The sequence below is a fragment of the Parasteatoda tepidariorum genome, chromosome X1 (genome assembly GCF_043381705.1).
Source record: "Parasteatoda tepidariorum isolate YZ-2023 chromosome X1, CAS_Ptep_4.0, whole genome shotgun sequence".
NCBI lineage: Eukaryota > Metazoa > Arthropoda > Arachnida > Araneae > Theridiidae > Parasteatoda > Parasteatoda tepidariorum.
Window position 1 is genome coordinate 73,987,671 of NC_092214.1, and position 22,786 is coordinate 74,010,456.

General features: G+C 28.6%; 1 protein-coding gene across 3 annotated transcripts in view; it reads right to left on the minus strand.

Moving 5' to 3' along the window:
* Nucleotides 1-19,175, minus strand: part of LOC107448397 (protein TMEPAI) — a 42,628-nt gene extending 23,453 nt beyond the window's left edge. The window contains exon 1 of one of the 3 annotated variants that reach the window (XM_016063570.3): nucleotides 18,753-19,175. In XM_016063570.3, the coding sequence (XP_015919056.1) occupies nucleotides 18,753-18,792 (40 nt within the window). In that variant the 5' untranslated portion in view covers nucleotides 18,793-19,175. Of the gene's footprint in view, nucleotides 1-18,616; nucleotides 18,636-18,752 lie in introns of those variants that run through there. The other 2 variants (XM_016063569.4, XM_071187653.1) reach the window with 2 other exon arrangements.
* Nucleotides 19,176-22,786: the final 3,611 nt, after the last annotated feature.

Here is a 22,786-nt window from a genome sequence, read left to right on the forward strand (position 1 = left end):
AAAACTAGTTAAAGTAGTATTCTTTAAATTATCTATTTTATCTTGTCTTTTAATTTCAATCATGCCCTTGTATCAAAATGGTCGCTATGCATTATAATGAAAAAAATATGTGATGAAATATTAATTGGAGTTTTTTTTTCCTTTTTTTAATTGAAGAAATATTGATAACTTTATAATAAATAGTAATTTTTATTCAAAAATATTTTCAAAAATAAATTTAATTTCTTTTGTAATTCTTTAAATTTAACATAAATGTGTGAATAAAACAACCAAACTAGAAGCAGATATCTATTTTTTTATATCAATTGAACCACAAACTAGTGCAGTCAAACCTTTATCTTTTGTTTTCCTCATATGTATAGTCTTGCTTTAATGGTTCCATCACAAATGATGTTCTTATAATGTTAATAATATCAGTTTAGATCCGTTAATAATATCTGTTTTAAAAAAGCAGATTCCAGCATCCAACGTTTAGAAATTCTACAGATACATTAGAAAAAATGGTTTTGAGAAGAAAAATATAAACTCCTGATGTTAATGATGAATTGTCATGTTTGATGTTCGTACATCAACTGATGAAAAATTTAGATTTGTGGTGGTTGGTTGAAGAGCTGAAGAAGTGCCACATTATGCAGATGAAGACTGAGAAATGAAAGCACAAGCAGTGTCAACATTTGTGGAACTCCTCAAAGCCTTTGAAACTATAAGGAACTTTGACTCCCACAAACTCACAGAAAATGAACAGCAATCTACTGCAAATGTCGAAAACTTATTTATTGCATTAAGATAAAAGAATAAGTGTGAACCAAAATTTCGAAATATTTAATTTAAAACTTATTAATTTTGATACATATTCAAAGCCATTATTTGATATTTTATGTTGACCTGCATCAGACTTTTTCTCGCTTCTATTATTTTCAATTAATGGTCCATGAGAAACGATTAACCAAAGTTCTATTGTATCAACAAAAAAAAATTTTACTGTATCAAAGAATATACTCAAGGAAAGACTAGCTTTCATATACAAAGTAAACTTATCCCCTTAAAGTTGGCACAGGCCTAGAGTATAAAGGAAAAAGCAACATTAAGGGACAGAACAGCAGAATATTGCCTTAAAACGATTTTGCACCAAACTCAACTGGGTAAATAATGATGAGGAATGTTTCTTTTAATTTACAGTAGGTCTATTACTTCATTTTTACACTATTAAAAGTTATTAAGCATGTAAAGTTATTAGTTACGTGCTATTAATTATTTTTTTGAGAAATAATTTACATCATCTATGTTGATTATATCTGCTAGCCCATTTTGAGATAGAATTAAAGAATTACCAATTAACAGCTGATCCAATTGAAGTAACTCTTGACTGACACTTTACTATTCACGTGCATGCGCTGGATCTTAGTACACATGTTGCTCTCCCTGAAAGTTGTTTTTCTAGTATAGCATCGCGTATTAAGCAGTTCCCTATGTTAGTTACATATTCAGTGAATGCCTTTTTGTATTCTTTCCCCTTAAGGCCAGTTTTTTTTACCAAAATTTGTTAGTAGGTTCCTTAAATTTGAGTTAACTTTTTAATAGATAATTCATAAAGCATATTATATTGCAGGTTTCTTCTGCAAGCATGCATATATTTAATGCAATTTTTTTTATGGCAAACAATTTCATGAATTGTTATTCTTTTAATTTGTTAAATCTTTAAAGTTAATTTTTTTTTTTTTTAAATGATTTTGTGTAGAAGTCAAATATTTTTAAGACAGACTTCGCATTTTAACACAAAATATTTTCCAACACTACACTGAGAGTATTTAGTATTTTTTGTAACTTTTCTTTTAAGTTCAAATAAATTATATATTTAGAAATTGAGAATTTAATTGGATTAAAAAAGGGATCAAATTTTTATGGAGTGACGGTAAAATGAAATTCGAATCACTTCAATGAATATTTGAAAATTTAAGATTTATAGTCTCATTGTAAAATCAAAAATTAATTCAAATTTTATCTTGGATATGATTAAATATTTCCAAATTAGAATTTTTTCAAATTTTGCAAACAAAACAGTATTTATGAAATGTAAGGTGCCTAAACAGGGATAAATATCCAAATAACGAATTTTATTTTTTAAAGCCTTAAATATTGCTATAAAGCTATAAAAAATTTATAAATATGTTTATTAAATGAGAAGAATATTTTTTTTTCTGGAAATGCTATGGAGACTTTCGTTGAGAAATTTATAATCACCAATATAAACTATTAAATTCTCACTAAACACTAACAATAACTAAAAGTGGTGAATTTTTTTTTTTTTTTTTAAGAATTTGAAATGAAAGCGTAATTTAAAACCAGTTTGAAATTTGGATATTTTCCATTTTTTCAAATGAGCAAAAGTCACACACATTCAAAATAAGATATTCTAATTCACAAGTTGAGTGTCACTTCAGTCATAGGTTGATACTGAATTTTTCTTTTTTCTTTTTAGAGGAGATAGTCTCCGTTGACTAATGAAAATTTATTTAAAAATAATTTAATTTTCATTTATTACAAATCAAATTTTGATTTATTTTAATCTGTTAGTCTTATACTTTGTATTGCTATGCTGCAATTTGAGTGCTTCTAGGCAGCGAATTCCAGTTTTTCCTTCACAAAAGGAAAAAAAAAACAGAGGTCATGAAAGAAACTAAAATTAACCATTAAAATTATTTCACAATAATTAATAAATGAATAGTGCAAATGTAAAACAAATAAAATTTAATATAGTACCAAAAGTAAAAAATTTTTGCATTTTGTTTCAAATAACTAGTATTCACATATTTTAATTTTACACAGAATTTTAAAATCTATAAAAATTCTTAAAATAATTTATTTTAATCTATGTTGTACTTATTTGCCTAAATAATTGCACTTGTATCTTAATAAATATGCACACTTATATCTGGATGTATTATGTTTGCTTATATTATTTTCAGTTTATTCATTGAATATTCTGTTTAATGACAGATCTGAAAAATAAAAATATATTACGTTAAAATGTATTACTTAGTTGAAATTTTTTCATTTGGTAAAATTTTAATTGCTACTTTCTAAGGCCATGACTAAACCGAGATGTAAGGATGTATTTTTTAATAATTTAACGTGCTTCTAATTAATTTTCTTGTTTTACTTAAGTAATCTTTCTGATTAATTTAAGACAATAATAAAAGAACTAGCTTATCGCCTTAAATTAAGTTAGATAAAATATTGTAAAGGTATCAAAATGTGAAAAAAAATATTTACATACAATCTACTCTTTAATACCACTCTCCATTAGTGCGACCCTTCCAATATGACCGCTACATGAAGCCTCATCTGCTATTCACTTGATGCAATGTTATTCTAACACATTTAGGCACATACATTCGACAATGTTCATTCCAATATAGCAACTGAAATTTTGCTTCATTTTTTTTTTTTTTTTAATTCTCAGAAAATCACTCCAAACACAAGCCTTTTAAAAAGAACCTTTTTTAAAGGAAATTTTTAACCTTTTAAAAAGAAACATTTTTTCATCAAGTCAGTAGCAAAAGTTTCAAGAAAACTATTCAAACCACTATTTCAGTCTATGCTACAGCTCAATAAACATGAAACATCTTGATTTCTCTATGAATGAAAAAAGTGACAGGACATCCTATTCTAAACCTATGAGGTCCTGGACATAATCTATGGTCAGAAGAATTGTGAAATATGGATTACTTATTATCGAAGTGCATATTTTAAGGTCATTTCAAAATCAGTTTCCTGTATAATCATAGCCATTCCAAAAAATTTTTTAAAGGGTTCAATATATTCATCAATCACTCTTTTTTGCTTGAAAAATTTATTTATTCCTTTTGTGAAGTGTTGCAAGAAGGTTTACTTTGGAGTTCAGCATATGGCATTATTCATATTCTTTTTTATTCTAATTTTGATCATTCTCTGGACACAATGTTATTTAGCAAAACCAGAGTAATGTTAGATGCCTAGAGCAAAAATGAAAAAATTTAAAGGGAGAGGATAGAAGAATAGCACAAATTGCTAAATTATTCAAAATCCCTAAAAGACATTTGTTTACATTAACTAAAAATGGTAGGTAGAAAAACAAAGTGTTTACTTCCATGATATTTTTGTGAAGATGTCATGTAACAGAAAAGCACTGATAGACTGGCTGAAGTTTATGCAGAATATTAAAAGAAATAGTTTAAAAAAACTTAAATGCATTTTTAACCTTTAACGTAAAATAATACTTTTACTATATTGACATTAAAAAACACTATTAGTGAATTTCATAGTTCTATTTAAAGTGCAGCATGTTTTTGCAAAAATAAGTCCAATATTTATGATATACAAGTAAATATTAGCACTAAATTCATGTAGTCATGATTGCAGACATATTTTCATGATATAGTGACCTCACGATATAACATCCGTTTTTGTGTGGGACATAGGGGTCATTATATTGGGTGTCGAATATTTGAAAACTTACAAATTTTATTTTTTAATATGAAACTTGTATGCTTGGACATAGTTTTCAGATCAAATATGAAAATTTTTAAAGTTTCCTACTTAATCAATTTTTTTAAAATTTATCATTAATTTGATGATGAAAATTCAGTAATTAGTGAATAAAATTTTATGGCTAAAAATTAAGTTTATTTTATAAATTAAAAATACCTTTAGCATAATATCTAAGAATAGTTTTCAATATTCATAATTATCAGCATTTGGTTTTAAATATTTAGTATGCCCTTTGTGAATACAATGTATTATTTGCAGTGTTATACAATATATAATTTGATTACAATATCCTAAAAGTTATATATAGATAAAATATAATTCTACTTTACACCTTTATGTAAAACATTGAAAGAAACTAGTTAATTTCTTAAAAATTTATTTTTCACCAATTTTTTTTATTTTTATGCATTTATTTAAATGGCTTTGAAATAATTTCATTTCTAAACTAGATTGTGATACTAAAATGTTTAAAATTTTATTTAATACTTGATACTTTTCTATTCAAAAGAGTTCCTTCCACTTCAATTGAAAGAACCCTATTTCAGGCCATTTTGTTACCTGGCCTACCCTGTATAATGAAAAATTTTCCAAATTAGTAACTTTTTGTGACTTCATCCTAAAGCAAAACATCCTAAAACAAATTTTTAAATTCTGGTTTGAAAATAAAAATATTTTTCATTGGAAAAAAAAATCAATGATAACTGTAAAAACTGTTTTCTTAGATTAAACTTTGTGTGCTGTAATAAATTATAAAACTCTTTTCTTAAATTTTAACAATAGAGTAAAAGCATGTATCATATTATAAGAAATAAAGTCTTGAAAAAACTTTCATATTACAGTTTTTAACAGACTTACTTTTAAAACGTCATAATAATAAATTAAAATAGGAACAGTTTTTATTTCTAGGAGCACTCAATTTGCCTTTCACCAGCCGTTTAGAAAAGTTCAATTTTACATTAATAAATAATTTTTATAGTAATATTTAAACAGAAATAAAAATATTTGTAACTTGAGAAACAAAAAAACAAAAAATTCTTTTTAAAAGAAAAGACAATTAGAGTCCTCACTTAATATAAGGACATTGATTAGCCTAAGTGATTTTCACAGGACCAAAAAATTAAACTAAAATTTGGTCACTATATTAGAATGAACGGCTGTTTAACATGGTTCATTTAAATAGGTGTAAAATAATATAAGTCCCTATGGAATAGCAAACAGAAAATAATGCATTGGTCATCAAAATGGAGAATTTACTATAAGCGGAGGAGAGGATATACTAACGAGCATAAGCTGTTTAATCTTCATATTCTATATTTTTATAATTCAGAACGTCAAGGTGTTCAATAATTTGCGAGTGTGCAGCATTTATATTTTTTACAGGGATGGAAAGTTTCTTCCAAAGTGGAAAAACTGTCCCAGGAAGAAATAGTTACCTATCAATAGAAATGGAAGAAACTTTTAAAAAAGAAATCAAACATTAAAACTATTATTAAACAGCTTATAATTTCAATCTAGTTTAAACAATATTGAATTTTCTAGCTATTTTATAAATCATTTTTAAACAAGTCAAAATTGAAAATCATTAAGAAAAATAATGAATTTTAAGAAATTTAAATTACTGATTCACTTAATCCTTTATCTAAAGAAGTATAGTAGAACTTAATTTTATAATCATATAAATAATTGTTAAATTATATATCATGATGAAATTTTATACATACATAAATGTTAAAATCATATATCATAATCAAAATTAATATATAGATTTATATTAACAAATCGCATAATAATCTTGATCAAAACTACAAATAACACAATATTTTCACAATTGGAAACCTGAAAGTGCAGCCATTGTACAGGGGTGATTGTGAGCCCAAGTCAAAATTCAGGAAAATTTCTTGAGTTAAAAAAAAGAAGAAGCTTAAATTTAAAAATTAGAAAAAAGTTTAAGCAAGGTTTTTTTCCTTTCTTCTTATTTCTTGGTTTACTTAAAATATATTTAAAATTTTACACATTCCTATATCATTTACACATACCTCTGATGACCTGGAGAAGTAATTAAAATTTACAAATATGTCTTTTTTTTTTGAGTTTATGATTATAACAACTATTTACTGATAAAAAATGAATATTAATCATGAATATAAGCTTATAAAGTATCTCTGTGGCTCTCCCTTAGAGGCAAATAAAATAAACTATGTTTTTAAATTCCACCTTTGAAAATTTGATTTCCGGAAACTTCTGTGATCAATGATTTTTTTAAACGTCTGGACCTTCAATCTCCGGATCACTGTTAGTGAAAAATCTGTAAATCCGGATTTTTTCCGGAGCACAATCAGCCTTAATTGTAGGAAATTTGTGGCACTTGTTGATACAGAAACCGATTGGGTTCGACACACATATCTGACGTTGCTTACAAGTATCCAATTAAATGCAATATAAATCACAAGGTTAGGTAGGCATAATCACTTCACTTCTTCTCAAGTTACAAACACCCAATTAGAAATGTACTAATTTTCACAACCAAATGCTGTTAAATATGAAAAAAGGTACTAATATAACAAGCAATACGTATTTTTAAATAGATATCTTAAATCATATTAATTATTTTTACCGGATTATGCAAATAAAGAATTAGTCAAATATAATTTATGGAAAACCCTCAACTTTTAATAAAGCAAGACTTGAATAAAATACAAATTAATGTACACAAAGCTTTACTCACCTTTTCCTTGATTATTGTAGCACAAAGTAAACTTTATCTTCGTAAGTTTCATAAGGTTTGTTTTTTTTTCATAAATTACAGAGGGTTTTTTTCCCCCATAAATTACAGAATTGACGTCTATAAATTAATAATTATAAACAATTTAAGAAATTTGATAAAACTTTAATATCCTAAGCAAGAGTTATGAAAAGATGAACAGTTTAAAGTGCAAAATAAAGGGCATTTACAAAAACTGGTTTTTTAATTTTCCAACCAGTGGAATATGTCATTAGCTAAGTAAAAGCCAATTTTTTTCACATTTCAATAACTTGAAAGTGCTCGGTTTATCAATAACTAACATTATACTAGGGAAAAACAATGTTTCAACCTCCTTTAGCAATCTAGGTATCATAAAGAAGCTGACATTTAAAGCAGTGTTTTCACTACAGCGCGAGAACGCGAGAATCTCGCATATTTTTTTCTTTTCTCGCATTAAAAAATGATTAACGCGAGAAGTTCGCGCACTGAATTTATCAATTTTAAAATGCACGAATCTCTCGAATTTTGGAAAAAATTTAGTCTACCGCCATATTGAAAAAGACATGAAAACAGCTACGACAAGTCTTGAGAAAAAAAGTGAGTTCTTTATAATAAGTTGTTTAAAGTATCTCTATTTTTCGCTGTTAATGAATTACCAAACTCCCTCATCGACAATTTAGAGCAATTTGTAAAAGTTTAAGTCAGTGAAAACTAATCTGGAAGGCCTAACAAAGAGTATGAACATGGAAATAACTTCAACGAACTTCACTATTCCATAACAGAAATAATTGAGGAATCTATGCTGGCAGATGTAGAGGATAGGAAAGTGTGTGCACAATGCTACAAATTTAATTAGTGATTCCGAATAGTACAGCATATGTTGCAAGATTATTTAGCCCCCAAACCGAATTAAAGCAAAATATCGTAACAGATCGATTGGTAAGCATTTGAGTAAACCTAATGTGAATAGCTAATGAAAAAGTAGATACAGAACGTTTTCCATATGATAATGCCGCAAAAATATCCAATGTTCAATGGTTTAGAAATTAGAAGATGTTAAAAATTTATTGTAATTAAGGAAATATTTTTTTTTCCAAGTCTATTCGTGTTTTTTTAATTTTTAGAAATCTCACTTAACTTTTTGAAATCTCACCCTGTTTTTGAGAAAGGGTGAGACATTCTCTCCCATTTTTTTTCTGTAATGAAAACACTGTAAAGCTACCCTATGCAGTCAGTTAATAACTATTAAAGGTTACAAGGCTTTTGAACGTCTGGTTATGCAGACCTAGATTTGGAGCACTCCTCATTTCTCTATTAGGGATATCAATCCTTTTTGGCTAAATTTTTTATTTCACTATTAAAATTTTTATGTTTGATCTAGGAATCTAGTTTTTAAAAGAGTAAGATTCATATTTGCTTTAGGTACAGAGTCATAAGGGGTCTGTCTAGGTTTTTCTGAAAGGTACCTATTTTGTGAAAATTTAGATGTAATTTATGAAAATTAAAAATTATATTGAAAAATCAACACAAAAATATGATAAAAATATGGATTTTTCTTTTCTTATGGGATACAAAAATAAAATTTCAAGAAAAAGTATTTTGTGAAACTACCGTTTTTCCTAAGTTTGAATTTGTGAAACTACCGTTTTTTCTAAAGTTGAATTTGTGAAGGTACCGCTAAACGGTAGTAAATTCGGCCTGGACAGACCCCTGGCCATAAACTCTTCTTATACAAATGAGTTGTTGATATTTTATTGTGAAATACTAAAATATCTATGTATTTCAAAAAAAAAAACAAAACTAATTATGCTACATTAAAAAAAAGCCTAAAACCTTGAGTCTTTAAGTAATACATCAATAAAACAAAATGTAATAGAAATTTAACAGGTCTAGAAAATCTTGATAAAGTAATTTTTTTATAATACACATTGTTCAATTAATACTCTAAATATGAACATTTTTTACATAATTCAATCTTAAAATAGAATTTTCAGTAAATTAAGAATAAAGAATGGATACTCGAAAGAAGGTAGTAAAAGTAGACTTGTTTCGAGCGCTCAAAAATAGACTCCCATTCACAAGACTTGCCTGACATGATTGAGGAAAATAGATATTTAAAACAGAAAAAGTAAAGTTATGAATTAAAAAATAGAAATTATAGGTGTAAAGCAAAAGTAGAAAAAAGACAATCAAATTAGTTCAGGATATGCTATGAAAAGGTGACAGGGAAAGAGTCATAAACAAAGGAATCTACATTCATATGAATGAAACAAGATTCCAGAATATCAAGATGAGCTAATGTGAAAGGGGTGGAAAGAAATTAAGGAAGTATCAAAATTAAATTTATGGCCATATGAAAAGGGCACCTAATTTTGAATGCTTGAAACATGTTGACTTCGTCCATTTTTATAATTTTTGAAGCAAATGAAGTTTCTATGCTGACTAAGTTTCTTTGGATTAATCATTTAATGTAAGAACACATAACTTAAATCTAAATTGCTAATAAATTATTATAATAGATTACATAAAATTTTTAAAAAACTTTAATAAAGATAAAATAGTCTTTTCTTTTTTTTTTTAAGGAAGGTTAAGAAAATTTTAACCTTCTGTACTACATAAAATTTTGTTTAAATTTAAACTACTTTTATGGCTAAACAACTGTATTGGATATTTTTAAATTTTCCTATTTTCAGGGTTGCCACATAAAAAAATGAGCAAAATAGTTTATTTTAGTAGCGCAAAGCATGAAAATAGTCGCCTAAAATTATGAAAATAGTTGCCTAAATAAGAACAAAAATTTTTAAATAATACGCCTAAAATTTTATTAAATGATTTCATTGTAATATACTATGATTCATTTAGTCAAGTTGACGGCCAATATGATAATTTTTAAATAAATGTTAGTGTTTTAGCACTAGATTTTTATGTAAAAAAATTAGTATATTTGCAGAACATTAAATGCTAGAATTAATGCCGAAAAATCATTTTTCATTAAAAAAAACCATATTTTTTCTGTTAATTTTCCCTTTCACAAAATTTTTCTTTTTATCAATAATTGATTTAGCAAATATACACACACATATATATATATATATATACAAAAAAAAGAGCCATTACATTATGACCACCCTCCATCAATAACAATGGACTTGCTCAGGTTTTCATGGTTTCTCGACCAGGAACAATGTTTTCATGGGGCACATTAGGACCCATAATCCTCATAGAACAATCCCTGACGTCTGTAAGCTACTTGAACATAGTTGCAGACCAGGTTCACCCATTCATGGCAACAGTTTTTCCTGCGGGGGATGGTGTTTACCAACAGGATAATGCACCATGTCATAAGGGTCGAATCGTCATGGATTGGTTCGAGGAACATTCCAGTGACTTTCAAGTCATGTCTTGGCCCCCAAATTCACCTGACCTTAATCCAATAGAGCATTTGTGGTCCTACTTGGAAAACCAAATTCGTGCTGCCACGCTACCCCCTCGCAATGTGAGGGAATTGCAGGACCAGTTGGTGAGCGCTTGGTACCAGATACCTCAGACAACCTATCAGCAACTTGTGGAATCAATGCCATGGCGGATGCTAGCAGTTTTGAGGGCTAAAGGTGGTCCTACATGTTATTAGCAGGGTGGTCATAATGTAATGGCTCTTTGGTGTATACATATATATAAATTGAAAAAGTAATTACTAAAATTTCGAAATTCACACAATTGAGAAATAAAATAGATTCACAATGAAATCTGTGCAAATTGAGAGCATTAAAAAGTGATGACTCAAATTTGCAATTTAATATTTTTTTTATTTTTTAGAAAAAAAAATTCATTATGTTCAGAAGCTACCCCGAGCTGCAGGTTGTCAACCCAATTTATGCTAAAAAAATTGCTAGGAGAACAGAAAAGTCTCCCAATAGTCTCCTTTTCCTGAAAATAGTTCCTTTTATAGCCTTTTTAGGCAAAAAAAAAGTATCCATAGTTGCCTCAGGTCAAAAATAGTTGCAAATAGTCGCATTTTAGTCATCTGTGGCAACCCTGTATTTTCTTTTTCACTTTTGAGTTTTTCCACTGTTTTCTCTCCTGAAAGAAATAGGTTTGGTCCAGAAGATATTAAAACTTAAAGATCATACCAATTCATTTTAACACATAGTATATCATTAGTAAATTAGCCCGATTCCAGTTAACCTAGTACAGTAGGGAACCGATTATCCGGAACGATCGGGACCATCGCTATTCCGGATAACTGATTTTTCCGGTTTTCTGAATCGCTACAAAAAGCCGTTTTTTTATTGCTAACCCCAACTAAAAAAATTTTTTTTTGGAAATAATCTTAGAAAGAAGAAAAAACGATGAAGTAATACACTAATGATTATTTCCAAAATGATGGTAAGGTAAACACCTTTCAAAAAAGAAAGAAAAACCCTAAAATCTTGTGAGGAAAAAAAAAAATTTTTTTTTAAATTGAGGGAAAATTTATCGAATTTCGTTCCGGTTTTTTGGTTTTCCGGTTTTCTGATTTCCGGATAACGGGTTCTGTACTGTATTTAAAAACTTTTTTTTTCAGACACCAAAAGTCACTACTCTGAAATTAAAAATGTAATTCTTATACCTTAATCTAAAATCTATAGCAATCAAATTTTATGATTTTTATTACATAAAAAAATTAAATTAATGTATTATAAATGAATTAAGTCTACATAAATTTAAACTGCATTTTAAAGTACTCCGAGTGCAAAGGGCTGAAATCCAGTTCAGATTAAACGGGATTATTAATATAAATGATTTTAAATTAAGATTTCAGCAAAATCAAAAAATGGTTTTTGAATTCAAAATTTTAGTTCTGCTCTTAACCTATAAACCAGACACCCCAGAGCATGGGTGCCACTCAATCCCATTGCCCTAATAGTACTTTGTTGCCCAACTTTGCTCACCATACGCATTTAAAAGACAAAAGTCATTCGTAAATTTGAACCATACATTTTATTTCAAATTACTTCAGAAATAACAAATACTTCAGTTTCTTAAGACCATGCAATTACTCACTTTTCAAAAAATAATTTTGTCACAACAGTTAGTGAAAACATTTTTAAAACAAAAACAATATCAAAAAAGATAACAATCAGTCAAACTTTTACTTAACTTGCATTAACGTATGTAAACTTAAAAGGTAAACTATCAAAAAAACTTTTGATTTAACTATTAGATCATCATATGTTAGGATACAATCTAAATTAGAGGGACTTTCATGAGAGTAGACAAGCTAAAAGGAATGGGATCTTTATATTGGACTCAATTTTATTAATTACTGATCTCTTAAGTCCATTCTTCCAAATGTTTCTGACTAATAAAGAAAATTAAAAAGTTTACATAATCTATTGATTTCAATTCAGTTAAATTATAAGCAATTTAAGAAATTTTTAAGAAACTAATTTAATAAATACAGTACCCAAATGAAAACGAACGTTATAACACAAAGTCATTTTATTGTAAGTACATTAAATTAGTGCAAATATTTACTTTTATTTCATAAATACTGGACTAATTTTGACAAAAACAAGCTACCTTTTAGAAGGAATTATGAAACTGAACTGACAATAATGCAGTTTCTTATGTCAATAATATACAAGTAAATAATAAAAGACATTAAAGGTTAAAAATACATTTAAATTTTTTTTAATTACAGCTTTCAATATTGTGCATAAACTTTAGAAAAATTCAATGGTCTTTTTAGATTTTGAAATTTGTTCAAGTGCAACACCTTATTTTTTCCCCTTCTGAATTAAATAAATTCTTAATCATTGTAAATAAAATGCTTTTTAGGACCTTGAATACTTTAGCAACAAATGATTTTGATATTCTCTTATCCTTGTTTCTTCAAAAATTTTAATTTCTGTCCTAAGTATACACTGGTTACAAGCAGTCATTTTTGCTAATAACATATATTCAGAGAACTAAGCAAAACTAAAATCAAGAAGAATGTGAAAGGCAGGTGCTTTAAACTCGAAATAAACCACTTTTCAAAACACTTCACAAAAAGAACATAATTTTAGAGCATAATAAATTTCTAAATGACAATGTAATATACACTTTAAATTCTCATTAACAGTAAGTAATTCCTATTTCAGAATCTTTTCGACCATAGATTAAGCCCAAGATCTAGGTTAAGAATAGGTGGTTCTGCTGCCCTTTCTTCATTCATTCTGAATTAATGTGTCACATTTGGTGAGCATTAACAAAAGAAACGGTGGCTTTAATAGTTTCCTTCAGCCCTGTGTTATAGATTTACTCCTTACTTGTCTGACACCTGTTTTCGGAATGATTTTCTTTGATTTAAAAAAAAAATTAAGTTTGATCGCTACATTGGAATGGACAATTCGGATCAGGCATTCTAATGGACATTAAAACTACATTCGTTGATGGAACAGCAAACTGGACTTCTTGTAGTGGCCATTATAATAAAAGGATCATATCAACTGGAAAGACTTACTAAAGAGTGTAGACAGTCTTTTCAATCCAAATGGCCCACAGATTAGGGTTAGCAGAATTTCTTTATCTAAAACAACACCTGGCACTGCTTTAGCATTATTGTCAGGATAGTTATAAGAAGAGATACATTAATTTCCGTCGGTTTTGAAACCAATTTAAAAAAATTCAACTTAGCAGCGCTATGGAACTCAAAACTACATTAACATGTTGCTGCACAATCATACTCAGAAACATATCTTTTTCAATTGTTTACGATTGCTATATGAAACTCAGCATCAGTGGTATGTCAGGAAATGATGCCACAGTCCTCTTGACAGCATGAAAACTCTTGACGGCTCTAACCGTAATTTACTCGTCACAATTTCTTCTCTTTCTAGAGCAACAACGACAGAATGTTACATCTTTTTGTCAATGCAATACTGAATATTTAACAAATAAATGAAGTAGTACACTTCATGCTAATGAAGTTTTTTTTTTATTTATTAGAATGTGCAGGACAGCTATAGATGTCATTTGAGGCAACATGATAAATTTAGTGCTCAGTTAAAGCACTATTGAAATTTGCAAATACATTTTAGGCCATCTTAACTGTTGTTATATCTACGGATGAGGGTTGTTCTCTAGATGCCATTAAAAGAACGGTTGACTGCAGCAGCCAGGTCTGGTGCCTCGGAGTTATAAAGGATCCCCTGAAGTGGCAGCATATTGAGCCTTAAGACATTTGTAGTAAAAATTGGGTATTCGAAGATGTTTTGGTGCTAGTTGGGAGTCAGGGTAATTCTTGATATATGATTTGGTATTATTGGGATGGATTTTCATGACCTTATAATATGTCCTTAGTCTGGTTAATATAGATGCAAAATCTCTAGGACAATTGTCTGTAATTGTAGTCTGTTCAGTGGTTTCCCGATGGACCTGTTAATTAGTCTGCATTTGGCTACCGCATTTGCATGAAAGAGGGTCATGTCTTTATTGGATTGGCAGTTGTAACTAAAAGCCTACTGAATACAACAAGCATGTTTTTCATATTTCACCATTGGGACACGGACATAACTTTTAAACTAGTGGGTCTATCTCTTTCTTATACTTAAGCAACATAAAACTTTTCTTTTTGGAATAACTATGACTTAATTAAGTGACAACAGAATAAATAACATTTAAATTCATTTCATGTTTTGTTTGATATCAAGATTTTATGTTACATTCTTGGTAAGATAGAAATTGTTTTCTCTTATATCTTATTATTAGACACTATTAAATATTACAAAGTTTTTTCTGTATGAACTACCTCTCATTAAAAAATTTTAACCGTTCCTGAATAATAAAAGTTTATAGTATTTTAACTACACTGAAATATCAATCACTAAGAGAAAACAGAAAAGACATAAAAGCAATTTTTTTAAGGTTGCACTGAGAGTTTTTAATGCTGGGTTTATCCCTGCTTTAAAGAAAAAAAATTTTGCTACTCCTGGCAGTAGTTACTTTAATAAAAATAAAACTACACATAGTGTTGTATAGTTTTTAACTATACATAAAATAGAATTTGGAAAAATGGCATTATGAAAAGTTTTTATACATTTACAACAGGGTTGGGTTTTTGACGTCAAAAAGTGGTTTTTGACATGACAAGGGTATAATACTGGTTTAAACCATCAAAAACCCGTCAAAAATGTCAAAAACTGAAGTTTGCCAAGAAAATATATAAACTTCAAAACTACCAACAGTTGCCATGCATTATATTGAAATTTAATTATACTATAGGTAATCAGCAGGTTTTAAAATATTTTTTAATTAAAATTAAGGTAAAATAACAGATTTAAAATCTCAGAAATTTATATTCAAATGCATGTGCAGAAAAATTTTGCACAAAAATTGTTTAAATATTTATATTTAAAAAATTTTTTTTTTTCTTTTTGATACTTAAGAAAATTAAAAGTTTATTACTATGCATTTTTGACATATAAGGAACATATAACTAATATTTATAAGGAACTTACAAGTTATGTTGTATAAATACAAACTTGATATAAGATACAAGTGTATAAAAATTTTTTTTTAATGTTATACCGAATATCTTTATTATCCAGTATGTTAATTTGAATTTAAAAGTAGTTATATTTATGAATAATGATAAATATAATTCATATTGTTTATTATATTTATTTATAATTATTACACTTATCATTTTAAAACAATTTTTATCTCTTAATTTTTTTTTCTCCACTTGTATTAAGAATACAAATAATGCATATCTTGAAAGCAAGAAGTAATTATTCAACAGCTGAATATTTAGATATTCAACAAAACTATATCGTATTCAGCAAAATGAAATTCACAAGTATTTGGATAAACTAAATTTTCAGCATAGTAAATGAATAGGCTGAATATACTGTAAATCGACACTAACTACTCTGTGTATTTAACAGAAAGCACTTAAATTTGTATTGTCTTATGTTAAAAAGATTATTAAGAAGATTTAAAAGAATATTAAAAAGATTTTTCTTTAAAAGATGTCTAATGTACAAAACTGCTAATGTTTATCTTTAAAAATGTCTAATTTTTAGTATAATCTATACTATACACTAAATTTGGTTATAAATAAATTTCTTAATAATATCACTGCAGATTTTCAATAACACATGAAAATGAATACATAATATTACAAAAGATGTGAGTTTTCAAAAGTACAAGATTTTGGTTACTATTCAAAATATAAGTGTTTCTTCAAAATTTTAAATTTATTTTTTCTAGAACATATTTAGAAACACTATCCTTTAAAAAATATATAAATTTTATGTATTAATTAAATTTCACATATGAATATAGGTTTTTGACATTTTCGACAATGAGGTTTTTGACATGACGGTTTAAACCATGGTTTAAACTGTCAAAAACTTTCACATGTCAAAAACCTGCCAACCCTGATTTACAATCAATTAAGTGAAAATTGTCTATTTTTAACTTGTCACTATAAATTAAACGAAATACATTGATAAAAGAAATATAATATCACATCAAAATAAAATTTATTTTACTAATAAATAATGCTGAAGATAACTAATAATAACTAAAGCAAATTAACTATCAACCATATCTTTTGCAAAACAAAGTAGTCCCTTGAAAAGAAAGAGTTAACTTTAATTTTGTATTTAAAACTAATTTTCATCTTTCTTATAAACAAGTAATTTTATCTCCAGGCACATGGATAATAAAGAATCAGACAAACAAAAAAAAAAGATATGTTCATGAGGAAACATTTGATATCTAATATTGTAACTTAATTAGTAGTTAGCATTAATTTATATATTGTTAACAGGCTTTTTGAAAAATGAATATTATTGAAAATAAAATCACTTCATAAATTACTACAGTTTTGTTTTTTTATTTTGCTTAATGTATGCACTAGGCCTACTATGCACTAATTAAAATTATGCAACAGAATACTTGATTGTCTAACAATGGAATATTTTTAATACAAAAAGTATAATGGTATTTTAAGAAACACTATGTACAAAAACATTTCTCAAAAAAAGTGCAAGGAATTTAAAAACAGCCCAGCAATCTGAGTTATGCCAACCTTTTCTAATTTTAATGCGATAAAATAATGAACTTTACGTATATAATTAAAATACACTGTCAAAAACAGTAACATAGTTGTAATTTCACTTTATGCTTAATTTCTATTATGTAAAAACACTAGCATTAATTACTTTTAAATTAATTTTACAATTAAACATATTCATATTGTCTATTACTGGGTGTATTTTTATTACTAAATTCAAACATAATTTTTATACATAAATGTCGAATTAAAATTGTTCATAATTTAAAAAAAAAAAACTGAAGCAATTAGAGTGCTCAGAACTTTATTTAAAATAAAAGAAGTTATTTAGCTAAATTCAGTTATGTGCTGATAAGTGTTAAGCTTCTGTAAATAATATCCATTATTTCAAATTTTCAACACTAATCTTAAAAGCTAAAAATATACCTTGATAAAATAAAACAGCAAAAATAAGAATTATTTTTAGAATAAAACAATGAATGAAAAACTTAATTTCATAAAAAAATTAAAAACATTTTCAGAAAATAAAATGTATAACAAATTATATAAGACCTCACCTTTAAATCAACATAGAAGTCAAACAAAATATTTTCATGAAAAATGTTAAATATACAGTAAGAATTACATGTTTCATAAAAATTATATTTCAATCAACAACTCAAATTTCATTATTTAAAAATTTAAATAAAATTTATGAAATTAATACATTTTATTTATATTAACATAACCTGTCCTAAAAGCATACAGAAATTTTAAACTTATACTTGCTGGTGGATTTTCCTTTTATTTTTTTTCACTGCCCTGTGAGAAACTAGATCTCTGACACGAATGTAAACGAACGTAATAAAGATGTTTAATAAAAATTGATAACAAACGAACATTGAAATCGTTTAAAAATATTTATTCATAAACGTACTGAAAAATTATATCTAGTATTCATTACACAAAATATCAAAGCACAAAAATAATAAACATAATTGAACAAAATAATTTGCAAACGATTATCAGGCACCAACTAATAAATTATATCAAAATAAAAATAATAAATCTGTGCGATTGTAATTCGTGAAACTCAACGAAACATAACTCAGAGAAAATAAAGGAAGAAAACATAAGTAGAATATCGTTCAGCGACATTTATTATGAATAAATGCAAAGAACTTGATGTTATGAAAATGTATACTACCCAACCAATGTTAAAGAAGATGCGTATTTATGCCATCTAAACTCAACATAATAAGTTTGAAACATAAGTATAAACAACATAATAAAATAATAAGTTTGAAAATAGTTACTCATTTAAATAGATTCATAATGAAAAATAAATTTGGAAAAAAAAGTGGACAAAAAGTAAAGTAAATCTAGTTTTCAATTTGTTAACTTAAATAATGTAATATATTATCGTAAACACTAATAGGAAATCCTACTCACACGTTAGAAAATAGTTATTGTATTGGGTAAGAAAAACCATGCTATATAGAGCGGTTGCTTACTATAGCTCCTCGATGAAATATGGAGCAGTACAACCTGTGAGAGAAGTGGACCACTCCTGTAGCCCAGACAGCAGAAGAAATCTGTTGACATTGCTGTAGGCCATAGCAGCACACACAAATTTATGGTAAGCTGTATTGTTGAAGTTTTAATGCCGGTCATTCAAATGTGATCCATACTAATCATAACAAACCAAAATTCACTTTTTTGCAACTGTCATTTTCTGAACATAATCTACACAGAGCCCATTCCTTGCTGTGGTCGTGACCCACCTCGCTACACGGCCAACACAGCTGCGGGATGAAAGGGTGACGTCTCCACTACCGGCAACGACGATTGGCTACGTGTAGCAGATTTCCGGTTGTGACATCATTGAAAGATGCGGCGCGCTACACTAGAGACACCCTCGGTCAGAATAAACACCATTATAAGTTTCAAATAAAACTGAACTTAGTGAAAGGTAACTCTACTAATTGCACACAACTTTACTAGGTCAGTGATTTTTCACTCTGCAGTCTAAGGAAATTTTCAAAAGTCGTGAAATCTGCTTGAAAATTGCTTTGAAAAATTCATTCATAAAACTTTTTGCTTGTTTGAAAAAAATAAAAAAATATCCTTTAATTTTAGATTTCAATTTAAAAAGTTAAAAACTACCAAGATCTAAAACTTTATACAATTCCATGGGAAAAAAAGTATTTCAGCCGCATTGACTGAAGTATTTGATAAAAAAAAATAAGTTGTTCATTATTTAAACATTTTTTTCTTCTTTGATATAAACAAAAATTGCTTTTGGGAAAGACTTCAATGAAAAGGGGAAAAAACCATCTCGAAATGAAAAGAAAAAAAGGAGAAAGTGTTTTAAAAAATTTTCACGCCCCCAAAAGTTTTAAATAGTTTTTGGCGGCCCACAACTATTAGATAAAATATGGGTTTATTTGTATACAGCCTTCTTTAGAGAGAGTGTGTCATTTTTGCGTTGTAAAATTTTCATTCAATGTCTTTTTATCCAGGTATGAGTACAGAGTTGTAACGGCTTTAGGTAACACATTTAGCTGCATTTTCATATTTCTTACCAGAAAAAGATGCTGAAATTCGGATACATGTAACACAAATTGCACTTACGTTTGTAAAATATTACATGATTATAGATAATTTAATATTGAAAATATGTAATTTCACCTGCAGTTTAGATTTTTAAAATGTTACGATGTACTTCACTTTCAAAATTGAGCCAACTCGAATCAAGTCATGAACTAAACTGGTTTTCGGCAGTCCTATATTTACACCGTTCCTGTGTTTCCCATATTTTCTTGAATTATTTAATTTCTTTTAATAAATCATATTTTCATCATATAACAATAAATTAATAATCATATTTTCAAATATTGAAGTTCTTTATTTTTAGTAATTAAGAATAAATGTTTCTATTTTACGAAATGTTAGTAACCCAACAGCGAAAATAGTAAATGAAATGAATAAAAATTGATTGTTAAAACACTCTTTAAGAATGATTTGTTATTTTTATTATTGTTTTAACTGAATAAAGAAGTGTGCAATAAACATTATTTTTCTTTAACTCTTGCGATTGCACGTTACTTCATACCACTTCCATTTAATATTCTATATTTTCGACTCGCACCAACCACAGTGTTGTAGTTGTAGTTAATTTACGTCGCACTAGAGCTGCACAATGGGCTATTGGCGACGGTCTGGGAAACATCCCTGAGGATGATCCGAAGACATGCCATCACAATTTTGATCCTCTGCGGAGGGGATGGCACCCCCGCTTCGGTAGCCCGACGACCTGCACGCGAAGTCGAGCACTTTACGGTAGAACAGTTTAACGAGGACCAATACCGCACACCCTCGGTCCCTACGCAGGCTGATCCAAGTGGTCACCCACCCGCACACTGACCGCAGCCAGTGATGCTTGACTTCGGTGATCTGCTGAGAACCGTGTCTTAACGATCAGTCCACTGCGGGACCCACAGTGTTCGCGAAAAATAGGTTAACGTATCCTAAGTTAGTATTCCCATTGGCATCGAGCTATTCGGGTGAAGTTTTTCTCTCCACATAAGGCAAGTTATTTTTACTCGAAGTCCTCCACTTAGACAAGATTGCCCCAATGCTTGATCCAGAGCAGCGGTGGCTCAATGGATAGAGCATTCGCCTTCCAATGAGGCGAACCGGGTTCGAATCCCAGTCGATACGAATTCCGCATCCGGCTTGCACCGTCTACACTACTGCCGTGAAATATCCTCAGTGGTAGAAGGATCATGGGTTAGGTTAGAGTCCCCTTGCCATCAGGCTAGCTGTAGGGTAGCTGCTAAAGAGAATAGAAGGGCTAGTTCACTCCGCTCTTAGAGCTGAAGAGACGATTTCCCTCCTCATGACGTCACTGTGTTCACGGATCTTGGAAGATCGCACGCAAAGATATTATGATAACTTTGCATCCTTCTCTTTGTAAAAATAAGTTAGACTTTTTCTGGTTATTAGCTTTCAAACTTTACGTAATTAACACATTATTTCCATTCGTAAACATAGTTTAAAAAACTCTCTTGGCCATTATATTAAAAAAATACCATTTAAAACTTATAAAAATATCTTACTCGTTGGCGAAAATGACACTATAAATACTTTATTTTAAAAAGTTCAGTTTTAACTTTAATTATTAAGAAAAATGAAAGCATACATCGACACTTTTTTATCTACATATTCTTTTATAACAATAAGTTGAGTTAAATTTAGAATCCCCGAATTTAAAATATGCCGTTAATAGCAATTTGTTCATACATAATCATTAGGAAACATGAACCTTAAACGCTTATTACTGAAACAAAATAATAATTTAGGTTCATAATGACATTAGAAATTTTACAATTGTTTATAGATATTTAAATTTAAGATGATATAATTTATAGATATTTAAATTCAAGGGAATATAATTTTTAAAAGAATCATAAATATTTAGAATAACTACAGTAAAAAAATAAATTATGAAATTAGGAGAATTTCAACTGTACACTATATATTTTATTTATACTTTTTACTTACGTTTTAATTTTCTTTGACTTTATCCATTTTTTAATTTTTTTCACGAGCCTTTCTTTTTGAAGTAACGAGGCGGTTTCTATTTAGATATCGAATTTTTATAAAAGCTCTTAACGATAGAAAAAACGTATTGCAGTTTTATATTAACTGTGTCACTTCGGAATCCATTCTTTACATAGTTGTTCATTTACTTTAGGGAACACGCGGAAAATTATATTTTTTCCTTTTGTTTTTCTATCAGAATTTTTGCAAGTTGCAATCGCGCAAACTGACATTTCGTTAATAGTTTTACAATTTTGTAAATTCACGGCAAAAACTGAGGAAAGTCATTATAGAAAATAACAAATGTCTTAGAATAAGTCACAAAAAGAAATGCTCCAATATTAGTTAGAGCTAGTAAGGCCGAACGCTCTATTCTTGAAGTAAAAGTGCGAGCTTTGCGCCAAAGTGACGTCACTGGAGAAAATTGGAGGATTGGCGCGGTGAGAGTTTTTTAAGGAAGTGAACCCGCCCTTCTATTCTCTTTAGCCCTGAACCGTGGGAGGTTGTCGTGGTCTTCCTCTCCATATAACGCAAATGCGGGTTACCTCCATCAAAAAGTCCTCCACGAGGGCAAATTTCTCCCAATACTCGATCCAGGAGTTCCCTCGTCTTCTGGATTGGGTTCAAAACTACAAGGCTACGGAGTAGAACATTAGTAGCCGTAAACCCATAAAATTGGATCGGCTGTTCAACAATGATTATATATATACATAAAATGTTTGCTCAGAGGATAGCGAGTTCGCCTCTCAATGAGGTTTCCCAGGTTTGAATCCCAGCTGTGGCTGGCTGATACGAATTCTGCTCTCGGCTCGCACCAACCACAGTGCAAACGTAAAATATCCTTAGTGATAGATGGATCATGGGTTAGAATCTCCTTGTCG